The sequence below is a fragment of the Myotis myotis genome, unplaced genomic scaffold, assembly GCF_014108235.1.
Source record: "Myotis myotis isolate mMyoMyo1 unplaced genomic scaffold, mMyoMyo1.p scaffold_m19_p_28, whole genome shotgun sequence".
NCBI classification, from domain to species: Eukaryota; Metazoa; Chordata; class Mammalia; order Chiroptera; family Vespertilionidae; genus Myotis; species Myotis myotis.
The window spans coordinates 1353531-1380852 of NW_023416333.1; the positions used below are offsets into that span (position 1 = coordinate 1353531).

General features: G+C 42.9%; 2 protein-coding genes across 2 annotated transcripts in view; both read right to left on the minus strand.

Moving 5' to 3' along the window:
• LOC118649218 (zinc finger protein 551-like) lies at nucleotides 1–26760 on the minus strand. Its single transcript, XM_036296108.1, has 4 exons — nucleotides 26641–26760; nucleotides 23355–23791; nucleotides 22291–22417; nucleotides 1–1257 (listed from the first exon to the last, which is right to left on the minus strand). The coding sequence occupies exons 2-4, from the start codon at nucleotides 23679–23681 to the stop codon at nucleotides 1241–1243; spliced, it is 471 nt and encodes a 156-aa protein (XP_036152001.1). The 5' UTR covers nucleotides 23682–23791; nucleotides 26641–26760; the 3' UTR covers nucleotides 1–1240.
• Nucleotides 1–27322, minus strand: part of LOC118649184 (zinc finger protein 615-like) — a 1009024-nt gene that overhangs the window by 63306 nt on the left and 918396 nt on the right. The gene's annotated exons all lie outside the window — the stretch shown is intronic.

The following is a 27322-nucleotide window of genomic DNA, read 5'->3' on the forward strand; positions in this document are numbered from 1 at the left end:
CCGGAATCAAACCCGGGACCCTTGAGTCCGAAGGCCGACGCTCTATCCACTGAGCCAAACTGGTTAGGGCCCTCACTCTTTTTTGTTCAGAGTGGGCCACCAGCACAGGACAGATTCAAATCTGGTGGCAATCTGATTTCTAGCCTTAAACTCCTTTTGGCACCACTCCTGGAACCCCAATGGGATCTGTGTGTATATGGGGGATCAAAGGAGGCCCTGGACTCTGTCCTCTTCCTAGTCTGTCTGTCTATTGAAAAAGGTTTATGATCTCCCAAAGTGAAACGGATAGCGAATTTATCAGAGTGCAAGTTCCACTCCATTTGCTGGGCAAGGCCACAAGTAAGACATCAGCACGGGGTATCGACGGTGCAGCACGATGGGCTTCTGAGGATACTCAGCCATTTATGCTTCTGGATAAATTTATCATAACCTCCGAGGACCTTTGTTACCCCCCTTGAGCGGCAGGACGTATAGTTTATGTCGGAGGACAGGGCTGGACTGCTTTTGGGGGTTCCTTGCTCTTTACTTCTGTTGAATGGGAACAACAGGGCAAGAGTGAAGCATTTCCCCAGGTGGTTTCTTTCTGGTACGAAGCAAGCACATATTCCATCCCCTTACTGTCTGAGGTCCATCCGAATGGGAATGGGACCACTTGGGCCTCTAGCCTTCCTGCCACGCAAGCATTAACAGTCGCTTTTATTTAGGGCTCGTACAGAATATTTAATCCATTCCACCCAGGCATTCATTCCCTTATATCCTACTTTGGTTTGCATGGTGGTGGCAGTGGCCTAGGGGATCTTGTCCTGTGACATCTACTCCTAAATCTAGTCCTAGTCAATCTTTTGACCTAAAGGCTGAACTACCCAAGTCATTCAAGCTATCTATAACCAATACTTAATTGGGTAAGCATGATCTGGATTGTACACCTTTCCCCAGCCCACATTGCAAGCACCTACAATTTGCCAGATCCCTAAAGCAAAGAGAACTCAGTACATGATGGTTATTAAGACAGCTCACAGTTTTTGGGGTCAATTTCAAGTGCATATGTGCTGGTATGGCTGTTCAAGTTGAGGTGCGTCCACCCTCGCTCTGCAGTCCGAACAGCAGTCTCTGTGGTAAGCAAGACAAGGTGGGGTCTTTCCCAGGAGGGTTCCAACTTGCTTCCCTTCCAAGTCTTGATTAGAACATAGTCTCCAAGTCCGATGGTGATGAACTGGAAACTCAAGAGGAGGGCCTTGAGTCAAGAGGCCTTATAACCTGAGAGAGATTAAAGTAGAAGAGATACCCAGTACCTAGTTTTTAAGAAATTGGTCCCTAGTCTCCATTGTAGGAAGATCTTGTGGCATTCCAGGAACTATTGGAATCACCTACAGCCAACTCTAGGTAAAAAAAAAACCTTTTCTTAAAATTTAAACCCTAGGAAGGTTGTCAAAGCATTCTATCAAAAGATTATATAGCATTCAAAGTGACAAGAAGGTATTAAACACCAACATAAGCTAGTAAAACTTCAGTTCCCATAACTGTTTTTGATACCTGATTAATATAACATATAATAATTTATAGAACTTTTGCTTTAGAAAAGGAATAAGCAAAATAAGGTTTATTTTCTAACTTCATTTGTCCTTGGGTGCAGTCAGCAAATGACACTAATTGGATTTCTGCTATTAGTTTCCCTAAGTATATTGATATAGGCTATTTACTCTCTGTTTAGGGAGGCAAAATGCAAATCATTTACTCTTAAGTGTCCTTGGTTTAGGGAAGATAGGATTTGGAGCCATTTAGTAAATGGCTCCAAATTGCTGTTTAACTATTTTAATTTTCCACTTCTACTTATCCTGGCTTACTGGCCTGTGTCATTTATTCATTTTTTTAAAAACTTTTTTCTTTACAAACATTCTATAACTGTTATAAATTTCTCTTGAGAAATCTTACAACTTTCAGAAATAACCAGCTTTAGAAACCATTTTCTTTCTCCTTCAAAATGCATTTTCATGCCTCATACTTTCTCTATTATACCAAAATCATAATTTTTCATAATTTTTGAATTTTTAACCCTTAGAAACTTTAATTTTTAGGTGACATGTAATTAATATTCCTCAGATTAGCAATACATTCACATTTTAAGAATATTTCAAATAAAATACAAGACTCAGTGGAATCCTATTTTCTTCCCATTAGCCAGAAAATGCATATTTAGAGAGCTTAGAAACTTGACCCAACAGAAAAGAAGTAAGAAATGGTGGACCTTGAAAATGACTTCAGGTTTTCTCACTGTGCATAATATAGTCAAACACTGCTGTAGTTAAATATTTTACCCTTTGTTCTCCCTCTGTGATCTACAATAATAGTGTGCTTTGTGTTGATATTTACTGCTGTGTTGCTGACAATTACCTGAAAGAGAAGTTGGGGTGCTTCACTGGGCTGGAAAAAGGTTAGCTAAATCAGAAAGCAGGTCTAATTAAGCAAGTTTGTTCTATATCTATAAAAAGCTAAGTTGACTTGCGCATGTGCAATACATAGTAAGCTGTAGCTGGTGCCAATTGCACATGTGTGTTTCCATGTGTCACTGTCAATTATGAATTTGGTTGACACTTCTATTATAGAGAAAGGGCAAATAGTGATATTAAAATATTTCTTTTAATTACTTTCCTTTCAATGTGCACTAATTCGTGCACCGTGCCACTAGCATTCAGATAACTGAGATGTAAGGAGCTCCAACGAGCCATCTGGAGAATCCCAGGTAGAAACCCGTACTGAACCTCACTGCCCACAGCACCTGTCTCCCTGCAGGTGGTTTAGCAGGTTCTTCTCAGAAGCACCTAAAATACAGGGCTTTGTGGGAATTTCAGGAAAGGAGGGGTGGTTGGCCTGGAAATGTCTCTGCAGGCAGAGGCAGAAGTTACATGAGCCAGAAAGGCTGCAGGCACAGCTGCTGCACTGCAAATGGGCACCTTAGCTCTTGATCTCCTCCAAGAGCTTAGGGATGGAGACATACCTCATTCCCATTTTACCGAAGAGAATACTGAAGTCCAGAACAGAGGGAGGGGTCATTTCCTTGTGAGTCCCAATTATATTCAAGAATCTGCAATTGATTGCCCTGGCTGGTTTGTCTAAGTGGATAGAGCATCGGCCCTTGGACCAAAGGATTCTGGGTTCAATTCCAGTAGAGGGCATGTACCTTTGTTACAGGTACAATCCCCAGCCCGTGTTAGGATATGTGCTGGAGGCAATCAGTCAATGTTTCTCTCTCTCTCTCCTCCTGTCACTTAAACAAACAAACAAACAAACAAATGGCATTCCTAGGGTGAGGATTTAAAAAAAAAGAAAAAAAGAATTTGCAATTCAAATACAGGGTGCCTGACCCAGGACATGGGGAGTCTTATCACTGCCCTTTCACTTCCTTCTGCACTGGATTTGGCTTGGGGACGCCAAAACACCCTGATCATTCTGATGCTATCTGGCCCATATGGCTCAGTTGTTTGAAGCATCATCCCATGGACCAGAAGGTCTCAAGTTTGATTCCTGATCAGGAAACATACATATATTTTGAATTTGATCCCAGGTTGGGGCATGGGTGGCAGGCACCCAATTGGTGTTTCTCAGATAGATTTCTTTCTTTTCTTGTGTCTTTGTTTCTCTCTCTCTCTCTCTCTCTCTCTCTCTCTCTCTCTCTACCTTCCTCTCTCTAAAATCAATTAAAAAATTTAAAACAAAACTTGCATGATAGCAGATGGAAAATGGGAGAACACTATAAAGCAAAGGATTATTGTATTATTAAATGTCTTGACTTCTGAAAATGATGGGCAATGTTAGTAGTGTAGACTAATAGTAATGTCTATTACATTATGCGTAGCATAAAAATTAAAAACTATTACAACATATTATTCCAGTAAACAAAATACTGCATAAAGTGAAAAGACACAAAATTAGTGAAATTGAAACATGCACCTTTGTTCTTTCATTGTCCTTTTGCTAAAGAAAACTGCCAAAACTCATAGCAGATTAGGCAGAACCTATGATCAGACATTGTACCAAAGATATAGACATAGCAAATATACATCTGAGAAAACACTCACCATAAAACCTTAGGAGAATACAATCAAATGAGTGAGGTGGCATGATCTATATATATAAAAAGTCAGCAAACATAACGCTGTAATGACAGGAATGACTGGTGTTATGACGCCCACTGTGGCCAGCAAACCGGCCTGATGAGGAGGTGGGGCCAGCCAACCAACCTCCCATGACCGCTCCCCCAGGATTCTCTCCCAGGCTGCTGGCCCCCGGACAGCACCCCCCACCCCATTCAGGGATGGTGCCGGCTGGCCAACAGCCCCTCCCCAAGGGTGGCTACGCCCCCAATCGGTCCCCCAAACCCAATCTCCTGTGGCCTGTCCCTTCTCAGTCCCCCATCTGGGTGACCCAGCTGGCCAACTTCCTGCCATCTCCTCCTCCTGGCAGGCCCAGCCCCGAACTGCCCTGATTGGGGCCAGGCCGGCTGGTCCCCATCCGTACACAAATTTGTGCACCAGGCCTCTAGTAAAATTATTAAAAAAGTTGAAATAACAAAAAACTGACCAAATATTTTCTAGTAGGTGGAGAAATCGAGTCCCTCATACACTGCTGGAAGCATGCAAAAATGTACAGTTTAGATCACAATTTGCTAATCTCTGTAACTTAAACATTTACCTACAGGATGACTCAGACTCTGCACCGAGCTATTAAAAAGGTCAATGAACCCTGCCTGTGTAACTCAGTGGTTGATCTTTGACCTATGAACCAGAGGTCATGGTTCAATAACCAGTCATAGCACATGTCTGGGTTGCAGCAAGATCTCCAGTGTGGGGTGCGCAGGAGGCAGCTGACCAATGATTTTCTCTCATTGTTGATGTTTTTCTCTTTCTCTCCCCCTCTCTTCCTCTCTGAAATCAATAAAAATATTTTTTAAAAAGGTAAATGAAAATTTAGTGCATATAAAGAATTATAGAGAAATGTATTTAGCAATTTGTTTTCAATAGTCAAAAACTGGAAATAATCCAATGTCCATAAACAAATGAATGGATAAAAGTAATAGTGACATATTTAAAGATAAGAAAATTTCTCACCATTCACTGTGTATTTACTTCATGTCCCTTTATAATCTTTCTCTTTCTAACCTTTATAGCTATCCAAGTAACCACTGATTTACTAATAGAAACTTGATATTTCTATATCTCTCCCTCCCTCTCTGTAATCAATAATTCTTTTTTAAAAAAAATATTTTTATTGATTTCAGAGAAGGAAGAGGGAGAGAGAGATAGAAACATCCATGATGAGAGAGAATCATAGACTGGCTGCCTCCTGCACATCCCCCACTGGGGATTGAGCCCACAATCTGGGCATGTGCCCTTGACCAGAATCGAACCTGGGACCTTTCAGTTTGCAGGCCAACGCTCTATCCACTGAGCCAAACTGGCTAGGGCCAATAATAATTCTTTCTTCTAAATATACTTTTGCTGATTTCAGGGAGGAAGGGAGAGGGAGAGAAACATCAGTGATAAGAGAGCATCAGAGGTCAGTTGCCTCCTGCACGCCCCCTAGTGGGCATGTGCCTTTATCAGACTTGAGCCTGGGACCCTTCAGTCTGAAGGCTGTCGCTCTATCCACTGAGCCCAGAGAGCTAGGGCTTGTTAGATTCTTTAAAAGTTAAATATTAAACTTATTAGAAATGTCTGCACTGTGAACATTCATAGAAAGTTCAACTCAGAGTTGTCTTCAGTGTCATTACACTGAGCAAGACACTACACATTCCTTAAAATCTTAGTACTTCCAAAGTGTGAGCTATCCAATGTCAAGGGGCATAATTTTAAGGTTAAAGAACTTCCCATATTCACTTCATGCTTAAAGCTTTGAACCAGTATGAACTATCTGATAACAGAAGCCATAGTTACAGATAAAAGTTTCCCAAGTTCATTGCACAAACAGGTCGTTCTCTTGTGTGACCTCAGTAATAACAAAAGACATGGTTATAAGGTGAAAGATTTCCCACATTTTTGCCCGCAAAAGGCCTTATTACTGTGTGAACTTTCTGATGACAGCAAAGGCCATAGCCATTGGTAAAAGATTTTTCTATTCACGGCTCTCATAAGACATTTCTACAGTGTTATATCTTTCATGATAATGAAGGTTACCACTATGTAATGTCTAACTCCTTCACATCTTTTTTTTTTTTTAATATATTTTATTGATTTTTTACAGAGAGGAAAGGAGAGAGATAAGAGAGTTAGAAACATCGATCAGCTGCCTCCTGCACATCTCCCACTGGGGATATGCCCGCAACCCAGGCACATGCCCTTGACCGGAATCGAACCTGGGACCTTTCAGTCCGCAGGCTGACGCTCTATCCACTGAGCCAAACCGGTTCCAGCTCCTTCACATCTTTAGACCTAGTTTCACTCCCTCAGCTGTGCCACCGTCCTACTCCAAGCCACTGGATCTCGCTGGACTGACGCATGAACTTGGCATATGGCATCCAGGGAGTGCTTGTATTCCAGCCAGATCCAGGAACACCCGTTTTCTGATGGATTCCACAGCCTGGAAAGCCCCCATTGAGCCTGCAACATCCTCCCTGCCTGCCTCTGATCTTTGCATCAATACTCACCACCCACATCCGCATGGAAACTTCAGATACAAGTAACCCCTGTGCACGCTGCTCTGTACTTGCTGTGTTCTCAGAGCCACAACACTCATCTCTTCATTGCACCTTCCTCGGGGTCCTCCACGCAGCATTGAACTTCAGGATGTGACATGCGCCTGCACCCAGGCTATACCTGTTCCATGTAAGGAGGTAGTGAGGGCCCCGGCGATGTGCACTCACCTCTGCCCTGAGCCAAAGCAAGGGCACCACCGTCAAACTCCGTGGGCACTGCTGGAATGGCTATGCCTGTCCTGGCCCTGGTGCAGGTCACCAGGGGGGCAACACCGAGATCCAAACCTGCACCAGTGGAGATTCCCACCAGTGGCTGTGTGGCGGAGAACACTCTCCAGGCTTCTCCACTGGACTCTGAGGCCAGGAAATCCTGACCACCTGAGATAAAACTGAGAGAAGGCAAAACCCTTCCAGGCGGGCTACCAGGTCTTACTCCAGGGCAGTGCCCAAAGGGAAATGCCTTTGTGAGCATCCATTGTCTCAGCCTGGTGGCATTCCATGCCTTGATAATCCTATGTAATAAAGCCTAATATGCTAAGTATCTAGTCATCCATTCAACCAATGAAAGCATAATATGCTAATGATATGCTAATGCCACTCAACCGCTCACTGTGATGTGCACTGACTACCAGGGGGCAGATAGTTGACTGGTTGACCAGTCTCTATGATGTGCACTGACCACTAGGGTGAAGACAGTTGACTGGTTGGCCAGTCACTATGATGTGAACTGACCACCAGGGGGCAAATGGCTCAATGCAAGAGCTGTACCTTGGTGGTCAGTGTACTCCCCAGGGGGAGCCCCACTCAGACAGAAGCCAGGCTCATGGCTGATGAGTGCCTCGGCAGTGGTGGAAGCCTCTCCTGCCTCTGCAAAAGCACTAAGGATGTCCGACTGCCGGCAGTCGCACATTCTCCAAGGGCTCCCAGACTGCTAGAAGGTGCAGGCCAGGCTGAGGGACCCCCTCCTGAGCGCACGCATTTTGTGCACCGGGTCTCTAGTATTAACATAAAAAGCATTCAGACCTGTAAAGAATTTTGTGAGTCTATTTGATCCAAACTGTCGACATGCGCAGGGAAGCAGAACTTAAACAAATTGAGATAATTCTCCAGAGAATGCGGGTTACATCTGTTTTTATACATTGCAATCAAAGGAAAGGGACATAGGTGGGTCACATGAAATCCACTGGTGATAGATTAAGGAGGTGAGATAAAGCAAAGCAGGGAGACCTCTGAGATAGGATATGCTTCTTTTACATAGATGGATACAGGATAATTTAACACAATTAATAGTTGACAATTAACTTGATAACAATAACAAGGATGGAATGTCCTGGTGCTATTTGTTGTGCCCTGAGGGGTCTGGGAAAAAAAATAAAGGAAATTACAAGTTACCCAGACATTTCACAGATATGTTATCTTAGAGGCAAAAAGACAAATGGACTCAGTAAAGATCTGCTAGGGTCCAACCCCAGCAGGTCCAGGGGTTCCCAAAGGTGTAGATGGAGTCGGCGAAGAAGGAATGACACAGAGACAGCGTTCAGTTGATCAGCAGCCTAGCCAGGATCTCCAGCCAAGTTCTGGTCTGGATCTCCAGCCAAGTTCTGGTCTGGATCTCCAGCGAAGTTCTGGTGTTTATTGTCTTGTTACATCTGTATTTATACCAGTTGATTTTAATCCTGTCAATTTCTATTGCAAAGGTTAGGGCGTTTCTTATCTCCATTCCAGGGAGTAAAGATTATGTAGCTTAAGCGTGATTGTTTGTAGTTAAAGTGATTACCTACCCGCCTGGCACTTAGTTAAGGGGTTTTATCCCCTCCCTAACTTCAGGGAAAAATCCCTACCTGGGGAAACAACCTTTCTCTGGGAGGTGACCTTCGTTAAAACACATAGCACTAAGGGGAGCAAACATATTAAGAACAGTATGCTATATACGCCAGGTCCCTTGAAACATATGCTGTGCAGATGTTTCTTTCCTGCAGTGACTGTGTCAAGCAGCAAGGATGGACCAGCTTCCAGCAAAGATCTAAGTTGATCTTTGTCAGGAAAATACTGGCTTAGCAGATGAATACCCACTATAATTTGTTTGTAGTTAAATACTTTTCAGACCACCTTTTGTGGTTATTTTAGATCTTTGAGTTTGCTCAACCCCCATGCAGGCATTTCCTGAATTACTCAGGTTAGCATATGGCCCCTTTCGTCACAGTAATGTAGTTTCTATCCTTTAAGGCCTGGACTCTGCATTTCCTCAACTGACTTCAGGAGTAGATTTGGGGGCAAATGACTCAAGAACACACCAAGTATACTAAGGGCCCTCTAGGGCAGTTTGTTTCTGGGGCACCTGCCTGGCTTCCTTTAGCTGCTGGTTTTGCATATCTTTCTTCAGGACCTGCTCTTTCTGAATGACAGGCATTGTTTTTTCATTCAGGCTAAATGTAGCTGGGGGAGGATGCTCCTTACTAACAGGATCTAACCTGCCTCCATTGAATCCACTAAGCAAAGTTAATGTCACAAAACAGACACTCATACTTCAGAGCATCTGCTTCTGCTGCCATCAGCAGTGTCAGCTCTGCCTGGGCTGCAATGAGGCTAGAGTTAAGCTGGATTCCATCTGATGCTGCTGGCTCTAATTATTCATCTATTTCAAACAATAGAGAACGTATTGAGGAGATTAAAGACATGAATTATAAGCCGAATCTCTGAGGGAAGGCAGGAGAAAGTACAAAAGAAAAAGAAAAAAAGATCCTTAGCAGAGTATTAAACACATACACACACACAGTCACCTGAGCCTGGAGCATTCTCCTGATCCCTGAAAGCAATGGGAAAGCTCTAGCTTGCTGTGTTCCGGATCTGCTCTAAATTTGGGTTTATGAAATCTGTCTTCAGTCAGTTGTGTCCCTGGAAATGTGGATACCCCTCCATGTAACGTTCTCCTGCTTCACAGGAGTCAATTGCTTTTGGTGTTGTTGTAAGAAATGTCCAGCCCTAGCCAGTTTGGCTCAATGGATGGAGCGTCGGCCTGCGGACTGAAAGGTCCCAGGTTCGATTCTGGTCAAAGGCATGTACCTTGGTATGGCCATGATTTATTTATTAAGTATTGCCAAATTTCAGAGGAATTATATAAGGAGAAAAATATACTGACCTGCTTTAAGATCTTCTTATTTTCCTTGTCCGAGCTGGACAAGACCCCTAATGAGCCAATTAGTTAGGAGTCATCTTTATTGCACGCAGGTTCAGAGCAGATTACCTCTGTCAAATTCTGAACAAACACAGGAGGGAGTATTTCCTTTTTATATCCTCCTAGTTCTGTGTAAGACAGCTTGTAACCTTAAGTACATATCGTATCTAATCAAACACCTGTCATATCTATACAGACAACTTGTAACTTTGAGTACCATATCACATCTATACAGGCACCTGGCATTAATACCAGCGTATCAGTTAGATGGCTAGCTTGCAAGGTCAGACAGTTAATTCATCCTTTAAAAAAATTTTTTTTCCTATGGAAGAAATAGTTTATTTTATTTTATAGCTTAAAGTATTACAAAGAGTATTACATATTTCTCCTCCCCCCGCCCCACCCTTGACATTCCCCCCGCCTCCCCTAACCCCCAGTGGAGTGTGTCCATTGGTTATGCTTATATGCATGCATACAAGTCCTTCGGTTGATCTCTTACTCCCCCTCCCATGCCCAAACCCTCCCCGGTCTTCCCACTGTAGTTTGATAGTCTGTTCAATGCTGCTCTGCCTCTGTATCTATTTTTGTTCATCAGTTTATAATGGTCTTTATTATCCATGAGTGAGTGAGATCATGTGGTATTTTTCTTTCATTGACTGGCTTATTTCACTTAGCATAATGCTCTCCAGTTCCATCCATGCTGTTGCAAATGGTAAGAGTTCCTTCTTTTTTACAGCAGCATAGTATTCCATTGTGTAGATGTACCACAGTTTTCTAATCCATTCATCTGCTGATGGGGGCTTAGGCTGTTTCCAGATCTTAGCTATGGTGAATTGTGCTGCTATGAACATAGGGGTGCATATATCCTTTCTGATTGGTGTTTCTGGTTTCTTGGGATATATTCCTAGAAGTGGGATCACTGGGTTAAATGGGAGTTCCATTTATAGTTTTTTGAGGAAACTCCATACTGTCTTCCATAGTGGCTACACCAGTCTGCATTCCCACCAGCAGTGCATGAGTGTTCCCTTTTCTCCGCATCCTCTCCAGCACTTGTCGTAGTTGATGATAGCCATTCTGACAGGTATGAGATGATACCGCATTGTTGTTCTGATTTGCATCTCTTGGATGATTAGTGACTTTGAGCATGTTTTCATATGTCTCTTGGCTTTCTGAATGTCCTCTTTTAAAAAGTGTCTATTTAGGTCCTTTGCCCATTTTTTGATTGGATTGTTTATCTTCCTTTTGTCAAGTTATATGAGTTCCCTATAATTGTTGGAGATTAAAGGTTTATCTTTTCTATTCAAACAAAAAACAAAGTTATTTTACAGTCTAAAAATAACAGAGTTGACATACAATAAGAGACTGTCTAAGAATAACAGAGTAGTTCAAAGAGCAGTTTTTTCAAAGGAGCGACCACTATGCTTCAATTTGACCCATGCTGGCAACAATGAACAAGAAGCAAAATAACAACAGATTAATGCCCAGGAGAATGGCAGTTCTGCACCTTCTTTATACATTAGACTCAAAGGAGAAGCCATATGGGGGTTAAATGAAATTCACTGGTGATAAATTAGGGGAGGGCTGAGGAGGGAAATCTGACAGATTGGACAAAAAAAAAAAAAAAATAGACACAGACTTTTTTTGTAAAAGGTTATTGATTAGTTAACAGTTAATATTTAACTTATAACAATAACAATTGGGGCTGTGTGGACTGTTGTCTTGAGAGATCGAGCCCTTAGGGAGTCTGTAAAACGGAAATTTTCCTGAAAATCCAAAGGCATGTTATCTTAGATGCAAAAAGACAATAGGCAGGCTCAATAAGGTAAAAATTGACCTTTGCAAAAAAACAAAACACAAAAACAAGGCTAGGACATAACTACCCCCAAGACAAGCTTTTACTTACAAAGTTTTAATTTCGAACTATCCTATATGGATACCTTCGGCCTCTGAGTTTGTAAGATTGACCATGCCATCACAGGCTCCCTGAGCTTGCTAGGTTTACTATGTGCCATCATTTTTGTCCATACTGGGGAGTTAAAAACTGTGGGTTCAAGAGAAAATTCAATGAGTGGTTGAGTTCCTCCAGGACCCATTGCTAACATTCTCCTTAACACGATGCCCCCAGTATTGTTGGTGTCCCTTTACCTGAACTCCTATAAGTATTCACTCTTTATGTTAATAAAGGCTTAGGCCCTACCCAGTTCGGATCAGGGTATAGAGAGCAAAGCCTTGCAGACCAAAAGCTACCAGGTGCGATTCCAGTCAAGGGCACATGCCTGGGTTTTGGGCTCCATGCCCAGTTGGAGATGTTCAGGAGGCAGCCAATGAATGATTCTCATCATTGGTGTTTCTACCTCTCTCTACTGCTCCCTCCTCTCTGAAATCAATAATATATATATTTTAAAAGAGATAACTTAAGTTTTAGGTTCTAAAAGTGGTTGAGGTATTTGTAAGGACAAAAAAAAGATCTTTTTTTTTTTTTGGCTGCGACCTTCCACTATTTATGAGATGCACCTGCTAATTAAACCCCAAAATTGTTGGCTCCTTTAATTCAAACAGCTCCTCTGTTCAAACTGCAGAACAAGATAAGCTACTTTCAAGCTGCATTCTTGCCACCCATTCTCCCTGCTGTTAGCACACCTCTGGGATAATTTGTACCAAGGAATCTCTAGTTAGTAGAAAGTTTCCTTCCCTCCGCCCATTCAAACCACCCTCTTTTGAACTCTTTATAACTTTTGTTGTACTATTTTATAGGGTTGGGGAAAATACTGATAACGCACTTCCCCTATACATCTGCCAGACTATCTCCTGGAAAGCAAACTAATTAAATTTTAAAGAAAAACCCTCATATAAACTTCAGCACGGCCCAAGGCCTCTGCATTGCTTGTCCTTACCGAAAGGCACTGCTGGAAAGCAGAAGCCACCCTTTCTTCCCTGCCCTGTACTGACTAGCAATACTTGGTCCTTTCCAATCTTGGAAAGTGAAATAAACTCTCTCTGCATGTCTTCTCTTTGCTGTGAATTCTTACACAGCCCACATCACTTGACAAACCCTAACAGTATTCCTTTATTCTAAGGAATTAAGTGGGTAAAAATGAGAAAAATGACATTGTAGAATCAAAATATTTCCTTCCTCTTTTCTAGGTTCTTTGGTTGCCCTAATAATTAAATTGGTGAAATATAGATTAACGGGGCAAAAACCACCAAACCAAAAAGTTATTAACATGTATACCTCCATATACATGGAAACAACTCAGAAAAAGAGTAACTAGCCCAAATAGCAAACACCTTCACCTAAAAGACCACCTTCACCGTCAAAAAATGTTGTGGATAGCCCTAACCAGTTTGGCTCAATGGATAGAGCATCAGCCTGCGGACTCAAGGGTCCCAGGTTTGATTCCGGTCAAGGGCATGTACCTTGGCTGTGGGCACATACCCAGTAGGGAGTGTGCAGGAGGCAGCTGATCGATGTTTCTCTCTCATCAATGTTTCTAACTCTCTATCCCTCTTCCTTCCTCTCAATAAAAAATATCAATAAAATATATATTAAAAAAAATGTTGTGGACAGTCAGTTTGGGTAGATTGTCAGGAAAAGCACAGTAAGGACCTCAGCTGTGGCCCAGTGTGCTGTGCACTGCGGTGAGGGCTTGTATTCAAAAGGACTCTGTTCCAACCCAATGACCCAGGGTGTAGACACAGTTGGCTGGGAAGGAGGAAGGGGGTCCAGAACATGATCCAGGCTGCAGGGAAAGCATGGTGAGAGCCATTGTCTCATTCAGCCCGTAGGGATATACAGGAGAATCACACAGCAGTGGGTCCTATGCATGAATAAGAGGTGAGCACCCATCTAATGAGACCAGGATCATGTAGGACTCCAGCATCACTTCCGAATATTAGGCCCCAGAATTCATGTCCAGTTGTATCCACACCTGCAGGGTGAATGTCAGTGCCACATAGGAACATCATTTGCAGGGTCAAGCTGAGGCAACAAATTCATCACAGTGGATGGGATCACAGCATGACACCCAACATGTGGGCGCAGTTGCAGAGGCCCAGCCAAAATATCCGAGGTCTCCTGTGGGTCAAACTCTGTGCTGGCATCAAAAAGGAGGCAGACAGCAGCTCACTACGAAAGAAGATTCCCCTGGAGAAACCACTGCAGCTGAGAAATGATGGTGTTCCCCTCAACAGAGGGAGGCCAAAGGTAAGTGCTCTGAAAGGTGAAGGGAATGGGAGGAAAAGCATAACTGCAACCATGGAAACAGGAGCTGCAGCTGAGCCACCCTGGTCCTCCTACTGTACCTGCTCCAGTAAGGGCTGCTCATCAGGGGTACAGACTGTTTCTGGCACTAGAGAAAACAATGGGTTAAAATCCAGCCCCTTGAACCTAACACTTGTCTGTGGTGTAAAATTGGGGAGCTGACTTCATTTCTCTGATACTGAATTTTTTCAGCGATTTGATATGAGTTTCCACTTGTCCAGGTTGTTGTGAGAATTAAAAGAGAAAATGCTTGAAAATCTAACCCTGGAACTCTGGCAACAAGTACTCAGCTTGTTACTTTTATTGATCTTGGAAGGCCAAAGTAAGGGCCATCAATCATCTGCATGTCACATTCAGCCAACTGAGATTCAGGGAGCAGTAGTGAGTCTGCTGGAGATTCAAATATATTGGCAGCATCCCTTGAAAACAAGAAAAATTTTCACGCTGCTTGAAGATATACTCAAGGTTGTCACAGTTACCCCCTCTGTACCTCAAAGCTTCCATATTCATATGAGGACTAGAGAGTCCACAGTGTTCCCAAGGAAAATACGGGCAGCAATGTAAATTGCGCAAAAATTTGTTAAGTTAATTTCTACACCATACTGTTCCGTCAAGGGCAACGATTGTTTGAGGCCCCATAAAAGTTTTTCACCTCAGCATGTTTGGAGAGCTGAGATCTCCTTATAAGCTAACACACAGTAAATATTACACCCAAAATTAAAGAAGACTTAGGAAAAAGCCTTCATTATTTTACAAACCAAAGAGACATGAGAGTGGCAGTTCTTCCATTGATGACTTCGGCACTCAATAAACTCATCACTGGCATCTAGGAAATGTGTCTCTAAAAACAGCAGTTCCTCTGCAATATATATATATTTTTAAATATATTTTATTGATTTTTTACAGAGATAAAGGGAAATAGATAGAGAGTTAGAAACATCGATGAGAGAGAAACATCGATCAGCTGCCTCCTGCACATCTCCTACTGGGGATGTGCCCGCAACCCAGGTACATGCCCTTGACCGGAATTGAACCTGGGACCTTTCAGTCCACAAGCCGATGCTCTATCCACTGAGCCAAACCGGTTTCGGCATCCTCTGCAATATTATGTTTCCTGGGGCCAACACTAATCAGTCCTATGTGGCAACTAATAACAGAGAAAAGAATTAAGAACTAAGGGCTCAGATCTTTGTCATTTTCACCAACAAATTAGACAACAGAGTTACCTTCCCTGGGCACAAGAGGATGGTGACTGATTCCATCTGTAGGATCATATAGGTGGTATAGATGAAATACCTTTAGTAACAGAAATATGCATTGACATAGATCTGGAAACACATCTAAGTATTTCAGAAAGTGATACATAGATACATATGGTTCCAAAATAAAAACAAAAACAAAAAACCCCACAAAAACACTTATGGGGAATTTACATAATGTAGGTATTTAAATGTATGAGATTCAATTCAGACAAATGAGACTTCACAAATTCTATATAATAAAAGCCTTGGTGGTGTCACGCCCTCGTGCGACGTTGTCACAAGATGGCTGCCACAAGATGGCTGCACACACAATGGAGGCAGGGCCCAGTGCCCACTCCGTTTGGAGAGGCCTGGGGGTCCTGCGGCTCTGTGAAGCGTGGAGGAGGCTGGTCCCGGCGTCTCCACTGCCTCTCATGAAGGAGGCGGGTCCCAGCAGAGGAGGCAGGTTGCAACAGGGGAGGGCAGGTGTTGGCAATCAGGCTGGCCTGGGAGGGCAATTGTGAGTGATCAGGCCAGCAGGGGATGGCAGTTGGGTGCAATCAGGCCGGCAGGGGAGTGGTTAGGGGGCAATCTGGCTGGAAAGCAGAAGCGGTTAGGGGCAATCGGACAGACAGCAGGCAAGCTGTTAGGAGCCAGCCGTTCCAGATTGTGAGAGAAATGTCTGACTGCCAGGTCCATAAACCGGTAGTCGGACATCCCCTGAGGGGTGCCAGATTGGAGAGGGTGCAGGCCAAATCGAGGGACAACCCGTTTCCCCGTGCATGATTTTGTGCACCAGGCCTCTAGTTTTCTTATGCTATTGTTAAGTAATAACTAAGAAAACACATTTCTTACACATCTAAGACAAGTCTCACATGTGAACTCATATCTGCAGAGCAAATTTAGAAATTTGACTGAGAGATATATCATGTTAATTGCACTCATAAAGTCTTTATCCAGTGTGAACTCGTTGATGATATTGGAGACTATAGTTCCTTGCAAACGATTTCCCACATTCATAGCATTTATAAGGCTTTTCTCCTGTATGAAGTCTCTGATGACGATGAAGAGCAGTGCTCCAGGTAAAAGATTTTCCACATTCACTGCATTTATAACACTTTTGTCTAGTGTGAATTTTCTGATGACAGTGAAGGCCAGTGCTAGTGGTAAAAGATTTCCCACATTCACTGCACTCATAAGGCCTTTCTCCAGTGTGCAATCTCTGATGACCTTGAAGGGCAATGCTGGTGGATAAAGTTTTCCCACATTCACTGCATTTATAAGAGTTTGCTCCAGTGTGAACTCGCTGATGACGAGAAAGGAGAGTGCTATAAATAAAAGCTTTCCCACATTTAGTGCATTTATAAGGCTTTTCTCCAGTGTGAATTCTGTGATGAAGACGAAGGTCACTACTCCTGGGGAAAGATTTCCCACATTCACTGCACTCATAAGGCCTTTCTCCAGTGTGCAATCTCAGGTGATCTCGAAGGGCAGTGCTCCTGGTAAAAGATTTCCCACAATCACTGCATTTATAAGGCTTTTCTCCTGTGTGAACTCTCTGATGACAATGAAGGTCATCGCTAGTGGGAAAAGATTTTTCACATTCCCTGCATTTATAAGGCTTTTCTCCAGTGTGAATTCTCTGATGATGTTGATGAAGATGACCTGTCGTGATAAAATTTTTCCCACATTCATTGCATTTGTAAGGCTTTTCTCCGGTATGAATTCTCTGATGACAACGAAGGGTACTGCTCCAGGAAAAAGATTTCCCACATTCATGGCACTCATAAGGCCTTTCTCCAGTGTGCAATCTCTGATGAACTTGAAGGGCAGTGCTCCTGGTAAAAGATTTCCCACATTCACTGCATTTATAAGGCTTTTCTCCAGTGTGAACTCTCTGGTGAAGACGAAGGTCAATGCTCCTGGTAAAAGATTTTCCACATTCATTGCATTTATAAGGCTTTTCTCCAGTGTGGATGAGTAGGTTGGGCATTATCCCATGCACCAAAGAGTTGATTACATTCTTGCTCTGCAAAAATGCTGGGTTTGCAGGTTCTATCCCTAGTAGGGGGTATACAGGAGGCAGGCAATCAATGTTTTGCTCTCATTACATGTTCCTCACTATCCCCCTCCCTATTTTTATAAAAATCAATTTCAGAATCTTAAAAACCAAAAAGGAGCATAGTTCAAATTAGCTAGAAGCTTTTATTAAAAAGAAAAGAAAAAAAGGTATTACCCCTGACAGTGTGAACCACAAGTTATCATATGAGATGTTGGCAGATGACATGACTCTACTTCGAGAAAAATGTTAAGATCCCACTATGAGCTTCTGAAATTAAAAACAAATTCAGAGCCCTGGCCAGGTGGCTCGCTCTATGAAAGTGTGGTCCCAATATCCTGAGGTTGTGGGTTTGATCTCCCTTCAGGACACACCCAGAGGACAGCCAATGAATACATAGATCAGTGGAATAGAGATTAATGTTCACCTCTATATTTCTGTCTATCTCTGTCACACTTCATTTCTCTAAATTTAAAAAATAAAAATTTTAAAGACAAAATTAATTTGGAAAGGTTACAGGATGTAAAAGTCAAAACATAAACATCAGTTTCATATCTACACATTAACAATAAATTCTTTGATAGAGAAATGAAGAAAGTAGTCAAGTTTGAAATAGAATCAATAATAAACTACTCGGGAATAAATTCCACCAAAGTGGAGAAAGGTCTGTACACTGATCTCAAGACAGTGATGAAAAAATGGAAGAAAACACAAACAAATGGTAAGACATCTGTGCTTTAGGATTTCAAATTTAATACCCTTATAACGTCTATACTACCCAAAGCAATCTACAGATTAAATGCAATCCCGATGATAATGTCAATAGTATTTTACAAAGAAATAAAAACAGAATCTTGAAATGTATGGAACCAAAAGACCTGGAAGAGCAAAAGCAAACTTGAGCAAGAACAAACCAGGTGGCATCAAACTTCCTGACTTCAATCTATTACAAAGCCAAAGCAACCAAACAGTGTGTTACTGGAATAAACATAGAAAAACAGACCAACAGAACAGAAGAGAGAAGACCGAAATAAACCCAGGCACATACATTCAAGTATCCTTTGACAAAAACCACAAGACACACAATAAAGAAAAGAGTTTTTTCACTGAATGGTGCTGGTAAAAGTGCATATTCACAGGCAAAACAACAAAACTGGCACCACTGAAAAAAAATAAACTCAAACTGCATAAAATAATTAAATGACAATCCCAAAACTTAAAACTACTTCAAAACAACCTACAGAAAAAGCTTTGGACATGATTTTCTGAATGTGACAACCACTACCAGGCAAAGAGGGAAAACTAAACAGTCTAAACAACAACAAATGAAAAAGCGTCTTCACATCACAACAGCAAATAACAAAATGATATTAAAAGGCAATCTAGCCCTAACCAGTTTGGTTCAGTGGATAGAGCATCGGCCTGCGGACTGAAGGGTCCCAGGTTCGATTCTGGTCAAGGGGCTGTACCTTGGTTGGGGGCACATCCCCAGTAGGGGGTGTGCAGGAGGCAGCTGATGGATGTTTCTCTCTCATGGATGTTTCTAACTCTCTATCCCTCTCCCTTCCTCTCTGTAAAAAATCAATAATCAATAAAATATATTTAAAAAAATAAAAATAAAAGGCAATCTAGCCCTGGCTGGTTTGGTTCAGTGGATAGAGCATTGGCATGTGGACAGAGCATCGGCATGTGGACCAAAGGGTCCTGGATTCAATTCCAGTCAAGGGCATGTACCTTGGTTGCAGGCACATCCCCAGTAGGGGTGTGCAGGAGGCAGCTGATGGATGTTTCTCTCTCATTGATGTTTCTAACTCTCTATCCCTATCCCTTCCTCTCTGTAAAAATTAATAAAAGTATATTTAAAAAAAGGCAATCTACAGGATGGTAGAAAATACTTGCAAGTCATATGAACACATTGCTTGGAGATGTTGTGAATTCAGTCATATCTCCACAAAAAAGTGAATATTGAGATACAGAAAGAAATTCTCACAAGTATTTGGAGTTCCAATTAATAATAAAGACAAGGTAACACTATACTGCAGGCTAATAAAAACACAACTACTCTGTGTGAAAACTACTTTATCAGTACAGAGTAACAAGCTCAGGGAAATTCAGAGACCTAAAGTGACCACAAAGGATGGTCTGAAATTAAAACTTTCTAACTAAAAGTAGTTAATGAAAGCCAAAACCGGTTTGGTTCAGTGGATAGAGCGTCAGCCTGCGGACTGAAAGGTCCCAGGTTCGATTCCGGTCAAGGGCATGTACCTGGGTTGCGGGCACATCCCCAGTAGGAGGTGTGCAGGAGGCAGCTGATCGATGTTTCTCTCTCATCAATGTTTCTAACTCTCTATCTCTCTCCCTTCCTCTCTGTAAAAAATCAATAAAATATATATTTTTAAAAAGTAGTTAATGACAGATAGACATGTCCTCAGCTGGAATATTCAATAATAAAAGTGAATCTTTACCTTAACTGAGCCTATCATCTTTTGCATTTATGATAACATCCCTTTGGAATGTCAGAGTAACTGCCCTTTTTGGGATTCCTCAGGGCACAACCAAATGCACCATAGCAAAGACTACAAATACTCTCATTGCTATTTTCATCATATTAATATTGATTATTATTGAATATCCTGTACCCAACTATGTAAAAGATTTATCATTTTACTTTTTATCCAATACCAGAAGTAGCCCCACTTTGCTCTCTTCTGCCTCCTTAATCAATCACCAATGAATTTCATATAACCCAGCTATGCCTGCTCTTTTGATTGTAATGTATCAAATAAGGTGCAAAACTGCCATTCTCTGGAGCATTATATCAATGCCTTGAGATTTTGCTTCCAAGCAACTGTTGAAAGTTTGGACCAAATAAACTCACAAAAATTATTTCCAGGTTTGAATATTTCTTATATTCACGCTGGTCAACAGCATCTGAGCCTGCTGGAAAGATAGCCACACTAAACTTCCTGAATGCAGGATTGCCAAAAACATTGAAGTTGTAAAAACAAAAATACTACCAAGCCCAGCTGTGGTGGCTCAGTGAATTGAGTGTCATCCCATGGACCAAGATGTCCCAGGTTCGATTCCCAGTCAGGGCACATGCCTGGGTTACTGGCTCCATCCCCAGTAGGGCGTGTGCAGGAGGCAGCCAATCAATGATTTTCTCTCATTATTGATGTTTCTATCTCTCTTTCCCTCTCCCTTCTTCTCTGAAGTCAAAAAACTATATTAAAACCAAAACAAAAAACCCTCAAAATATCTGCAAAGCACAATTAAGTACATGCAAAAAGAAGAGTACCTGTATGTAATAAAAATTTAATATGTAAAATATAGAAGGTATTCAACACACCCATTAACCAAAAAATATGGTTAAAAAATAGGCTAGAAAAATTAAATGCAAAGAGAGAATCTTAAAGGTAGCAAGAGAAAAGAAAACTGTTACCTACAAAGGAGTTCCCATAAGGCTGACACCTGATTTCCCATCAGAAACTCTACAGGCCAGAAGGGAATGGCATGAAGTACTCAGGTAATGGAAAGCAAGGATCTGCGACCAAGATTACTATATCCAGCAAGGTTATCATTCAAAATAGACGGTCAAATAAAGAGCTTCCCAGACAAAAAAGGCTCAAGGAGTTCATCACCACCAAGCCAGCATTACAAGAGATGCTAAAGGGATTGCTGAGAAGAAACAGAGAAAGAAACCTAGCCATACAGAATTAAAATGGCTATAAATAAGTATCTCTCAATAATAACTCTAAATGTAAATGGTTTAATGCTCCAATAAAAAGGTGTAGGGTAGCTGAATGGATACAAAAACATGACCCAACTTTACGCTGTCTACAAGAGACCCACCTCAAAACAAAAGACACACACAGGATGAAAAGTGAAGAGATGGAAAATAATTTTCCATGCAAAAGGAAAACAACAAAAAAAGCTGGAGTACCAATACTCATATCCGACAAAATAGACTTTAAAAGCATCATGTTAAAAGAAATAAGCTATTTGGAGAAAGATAAATATCATATGATCTCACTCATTTTTGGAATATAATGAACAACATAAACTGATGAACAAAAGTAGAGTTAGAGGGTAAAAAATATTCAACAATATAATAGAAGTAATCCAGTTATTTGCAGATTTTTAGTATTTCCTACAACTTTTGTGATACAATTTTTGTAATTATTATAATTATTCTTGAATTATAATTATTATATATATGGTCATTTTTCTTGAATAATTGATGTTTATTGCATGTAACATCATTATATTTAAAATCATTTTTCTTGAAATAAAATAAAAAAACTGAAAGTAAATAAAAAATAGGCTAGCCCGGCTGGCATGGCAGAGTGGTTGAGAGTAAACCTATGAACAAGGACAGGAGGTCAGGATTCGATTCCTGAATAGGGCACATGCCCGGGTTGCGGGTTCAATCCCCAGCAGGGGGCGTGCAGGAAGCAGTCGATCAATGATTCTCTCTCATCATGGCTGTTTCTCTCCCTTCCTCTCTGAAATCAATAAAAATATATTTTTAAAAAATAGGCTAAAGATGTAGAGGCATTTTTCCTAATAATATGCACAGATGACCAACAGGAATATATGGAATGCTTTTCCTCACTAATCAAGGTGGAATCCATTGGGCAACCTGCCACAATACCAACCACAAATCCCTGCCAAGGAGTTCAGTACAGGAGGTGTTGTGATTGCAGAAAAATTCAAGGCCAAAGCAAAGAAACCAGACCTACCAAGAACAGCAAGGGCCCAAAAAAACTGGAAAGACAAGCAGTGAGGACAGAGCACACCCTGCGTAAAGGGGCATGAGGATATGTAAAGCCAAGTCCAGATCACTGGTGAGAGCGAGGGTCTTACCCAGGGAGGATAGAAGTTCAAAGTTCTCCAGCATCACATTCAGGTACAGCTGTCTCTGACCCTCATCAAGGAGGCGCCATTCCTCCCTGGAGAAGTACAGGGCAATGTCCTCAAAGGTCACGCCACCCTGTCAGAATGGAGACAATTGATTATTCAGGATTTTTTTTTTTTGTATGTTCGTTGTAATTCCAATTTGGTCCTGGGGTTGTGTCTGTGTAGCATCCACTTACTCTGCAGCCAATTTTAAACTCCCAGAATTGAAACCAAAGCTGTCTGAGAACCCACAATCCTACTCCTTACACATCTTCCCCGCCCTCAACCTCCTCCAGGGCTCCCAGTTAGTGTGGACACCAGGCCCTAAGGCCAGTGCAGGCTGCTTTTACATCACAGTCCTATTAATTACTGTTACTGCCCTCAGCTATAGCAGAGGGTTTGGGGCCTGGGAGTGCATGCATCTCAGCTCTGGGCCTTGCCTGCAGGGCCCCACCCCGGTCCCCCAGACCAAGCCTCCAAGACAAAGCCAAACCGGGGCTTATGCTTCACCCTGAAGTCTCCACACCAGGTACCAGGGACCATCAGCTCACACTTCCTCTTTCTCTAGATGTGCACACCACTGTGTAATGTCTACCTTCTTCCGACCCCAAGTTCACTCCCTCAGCTCTGCCCCCTTCCTACTCCATCCCAGTAGATCAACCATGAACTTGGCATATGGTATCCGAGAGTGACTGTACCATAGTCCAGCGGCCGGATCCAGGACCACCCCAGGCCCCTGATGGACCCACAGACGGGAAAGCCCCGAATGAGCCTGTGCCGTCCTCCCTGCAGCCTCTGGTCTTTCCGTCAATACTCACAGCCACATCCTCAGGGACCTTCAGGTGCAAGTCACCCCCGTCCTCTCTGCCCTGCACTTGCTGTGTCCTCAGAAGCCACAACACTCCTCTCTCCCCTCCACCTTCCTCACGGTCCCCCACGCGGGACTGAGCTGCAGGACGGGACAGGCGCCCGCACCCGGCTGTCCTGTTGGGTGTGAGGAGGCGGTGAGGGCCCGGGGGACGCGCACTCACCTCAGCCCCGCGCCTCGGGGCGGGCGCCGCCATCGGACTGTGTGTGCGGGGCCGGGCGGGAGCGGCGGGAGCAGAGGCCGCGGCGGGAAGGGCGGTCCCTTTCCGGGCCCTGGAGCGGGTCACCCGGGCGGGGACATCGAGCTTCACACCCGCGCGTGTGCTGTGTGCGCCACGATTCTCTTGCCTTCTCTGTCGGGCCATCTCCACCGGGACCCAGCGCTCTGGACGCTCCGCAACAACAGCTGCGTATGTTTGGATGGAGTCAAAATGCAGGCGCTGAGGATGCAGGAAGTCCCGCCCCTTGAAACACCTTTTCTGAGCCTTCATTGGCTAAGCTGTTAGTATTCCACACATGGTGTTCTGGGTAATGTAGTTATTGAGTCCAAGTAAGTGATCAGGGTTTTTTTTACTTTTTCTTGTTTTTCCCCTCATCACTCCTGTAGAAAACACGGAGATCGCCACTGGAGGGGCTATGAAATGTCACGTCCTCATGAGAGAGACATCTTGAAAATGGCTACAGAAAGCTGTCATCTCTTCCAGGTGAAGGGACTTGAGTCCACGTTGATGAAAAGAGATTATCTGGCCTGGCCATTGTCACTGAATGGTTAGTGTTGACCAGTGAACTAGAAGGTCCTGGTTCAATTATCTGTCAGGGCACATGCCCATTTCGGGTTTGATCCCCAGTAGGGGGCGTGCAGGAGTCAGGGGATCAATGATTCTAATCATTGATGTTTCTCTGTCTCTCCCTCTCCCTTCTCTCTTCCTCTCTCTGAAATCAATTTTTTTTAAAACCATATTTAAAAGCACACACACATTATCTGTGATCCAAATATAGCAGTCATAATTAAAGCAGCATGGAGGAGTCTGAAAAATTTTATCACATAGATGACCTACTTACACCATAGTATATGTATTTGACAAATATAACACAAGAATGTAGGCCCAGACTTTGAAATAGAAAAGATGGAACTCTCTTGTTTCATTATAATTTTAACATCAAAATAAATAAATTTTGGAAAAAGTGGGAGAGTTTGTGAACAAAAAAGGGCCACATATTATACCTGACAGGCTCCGTGGAGGCCTGAGTGGCAGCCTTACCAACTCAGAAACCACACAGGAGAGTCTGAAATTAAAACTTTCTAACTAAAAGCAATTCATAGTGAGTCATCACATCCTTGAGTAGTATTTTTCCCTAACAAAACATCAATCTTCACCTTAACCTAGCCTATCTCTAGTCTATTTACACCTTGAATAACATAATTGGTAACATGCTTTTGGAATAACAAACAATCCCCCCCCACAACCCCCCATCCCCTCAAAGCACAAGCACTGCAACAGTTTCCCCCTCATTGTTATTGTCATCGTGTTAATTGCTGACTGTTAACTATCCTGTACCTGCTAGGGGCAAAAACATAATATTGGGGACTAGCTATGGTTATAGGAAATATTAATCACCCTCTGTTAATCCTGTTTGCCTCTTTCTGGTTAAAGAAAGGACATTCTAACCTGGCTGAGAGTTTTACATTCCCAGGACCTGGGAGTCAACCTTAGAAAGTGGTCCAATTGATTTCAGAGAGGAAGGTAGAGGGAGAGACAGAAACATCAATGATGAGAGAGAATCATTGATTAGCTGCCCCTTGCACACAGCGCACTGGTGATTCCCTCACATGTGCTCTGCCAGGGAATTGAATCCTGAGCCACGCCTGCCAGGCATCCTGATGTGATCGTTGTCCTACCCCATGTAAGCAGCTGGTGTATGTGGGTGACCTGCTGCCCTCCCATATTGCCGGCAGTACTGGAATAAATATTCATATAAGATTCAACCCAGTCTCTGCTTAATTGGCTCAAGTAGTGACAGGCTGACCGGACCCATTGGTTGTCCAGTTTCATACCCACCTATGGAAAAGAATCATGTGTCTATCATTTTAATTTTTGTCCAATTCTAGAGGTCACTCCTCCCTTTGTTGTATTGTAAATCAGAAGACGCCTTAATCAATAAGCCAAATTCATTTGGAATCCTATTCATTACCGCTAGCAGTAGCGGGCCCAGAGGAACTCTTGCTTCTCAAATTCTGGGGCCCAATGTGGTGGAAGTCTTTTCAATTTATATGCGCAGTGAGAAAAACCTGAAGTTATTTTCAAGGTCCACCATTTCTTACTTCTTTTCAGTCAGGTCAAGTTTCTAAGTTTTCTAAATCTCTGTTTTCCGGTGAATGAAAATAAAATCGGATTCCACCAAGTCTATCTACCTGCTCCAGGACTTCTGTGAGGATCAAATGAGATGAGGCAAGAGAAAACGCTTCACAGGCATTTGATTAAAGTATGAAATGTTTTCACCTGGCTGTGAAGCAAGTCGTGTTCCTGGACTGAAGAAACTGCAAGGAGGCTAGTCGCTAGGGAGAGGAAGCCGGGTGTTGCTACGTGATGTCATTACCCAGATGGTCAGACACTTAGCATATTAGCCTTTTATATATAGACTAGACGTTCTGTGCATGAGATTCTCACTGCGCAGAATACAGTGGGGCCTTGACTTACGAGTGTCCCGACTAACGAGTTTTTTGAGATACCAGCTGTCGCTCGGCCAATTTTTTGCTTTGAGTTGACAGAGTAATTTCAGTTAACAAGCTCCTTAACGAGCTCGGTCTCGGAACGAATTAAACTCATAAGTCAAGACCCCACTGTATAGTCAAACACTGCTGCAGTGAAATATTTTACCCTTTGTTCTGCCTGCGTGATCTATAATAATAATCTGGTTCATGTTGATATTTACTGCTGTGTTGCCGACAATTACCTGAAAGAGAAGTTGGGGTACTTCACTGGGCTGGAAAAAGTTTAGCTACATCAGAAAGCAAGTCTAATTAAGCAAGTTTATTCTATATCTATAAAAGGCTAAGTTGACTCCCGCATGCACGATACATATAAAGCTCTCGCTGTCTCCAATCGCACATGTGTGTTTCCATCTGTCATTGTCGATCGTGAATTTGGTTGACAGCAATAAAGAACATGCTTTTGGTCACTACTCAAGTAGAATCCATTAGGCTCCCTGCCACGCAACCATCCACAAACCCTTCCCTATGAGTTCACTACAGCAGGTGTTGTGACTAAAGGTATAGAAGGGAGCAGTGCAAACAAACCAACCCTCCCCAGGACAGCAACTGCCCAGAAAACTTGAAAAATCATGCAATGTATACCGTCCACAGCTGAGGACAGAGCACCCCCTAGAGGTGAGGGGGCCTGGGGAAATGTAAAGCCAAGTCCCAGCAACCAGCCAGAGTGAGGGTCTTACCCAGCAAGGATATAAGTTCAAAGTTCTCCAGCATCACATTCAGGTACAGCTTGTCTCTGATCCTCATCAAGGAGGCTCCATTCTTCCCTGGAGAAGTACAGGGCAATGTCCTCAAAGGTCATGCCTACCAGTCAGAATTGAGACAATTGAAACCAGAGCTGTCTTTCTGAGAACCTAAGATCCTGCTCCTTACACATCTTCCCCACCCTCAACCTCCTCCAGGTCACCCCAGTTTAGTGTGGACACCAGGCCCTAATGCCACTGCTGGTTCCTCTCTCATCACAGTCCCATTAGTCACTGTAATTGCCCTCAACACAACAGATGGGATGGGAAGGGCTACAGCAGAGAAACACCATCTAAGCTCTGGGCCATGCCTGCAGGGCCCCAGCCTTCCTGCGAAGCAATACCACTGCAGTCTCCCAGATCATGCCTCCAGGACAAAGCCGAACATAAGCTTATGCTTCACCCTTTAGTCCCAACACCAGCCCTAGCTGGTTTGGCTCAGTGGATAGAGTATTGTCCTATGGACTGAAGGATCCAGGTTTCCAGTCTAATGAAGCACACAGGACGGGTTGCGGACTCCATCCCCAGTAGGGGGCGTGCTGGAGGCAGCCGATGGATGATTCTCTCTCATTGATGTTTCCATCTAAACTTTAAGTAAAGTTTATTAAGTTTATTTTAG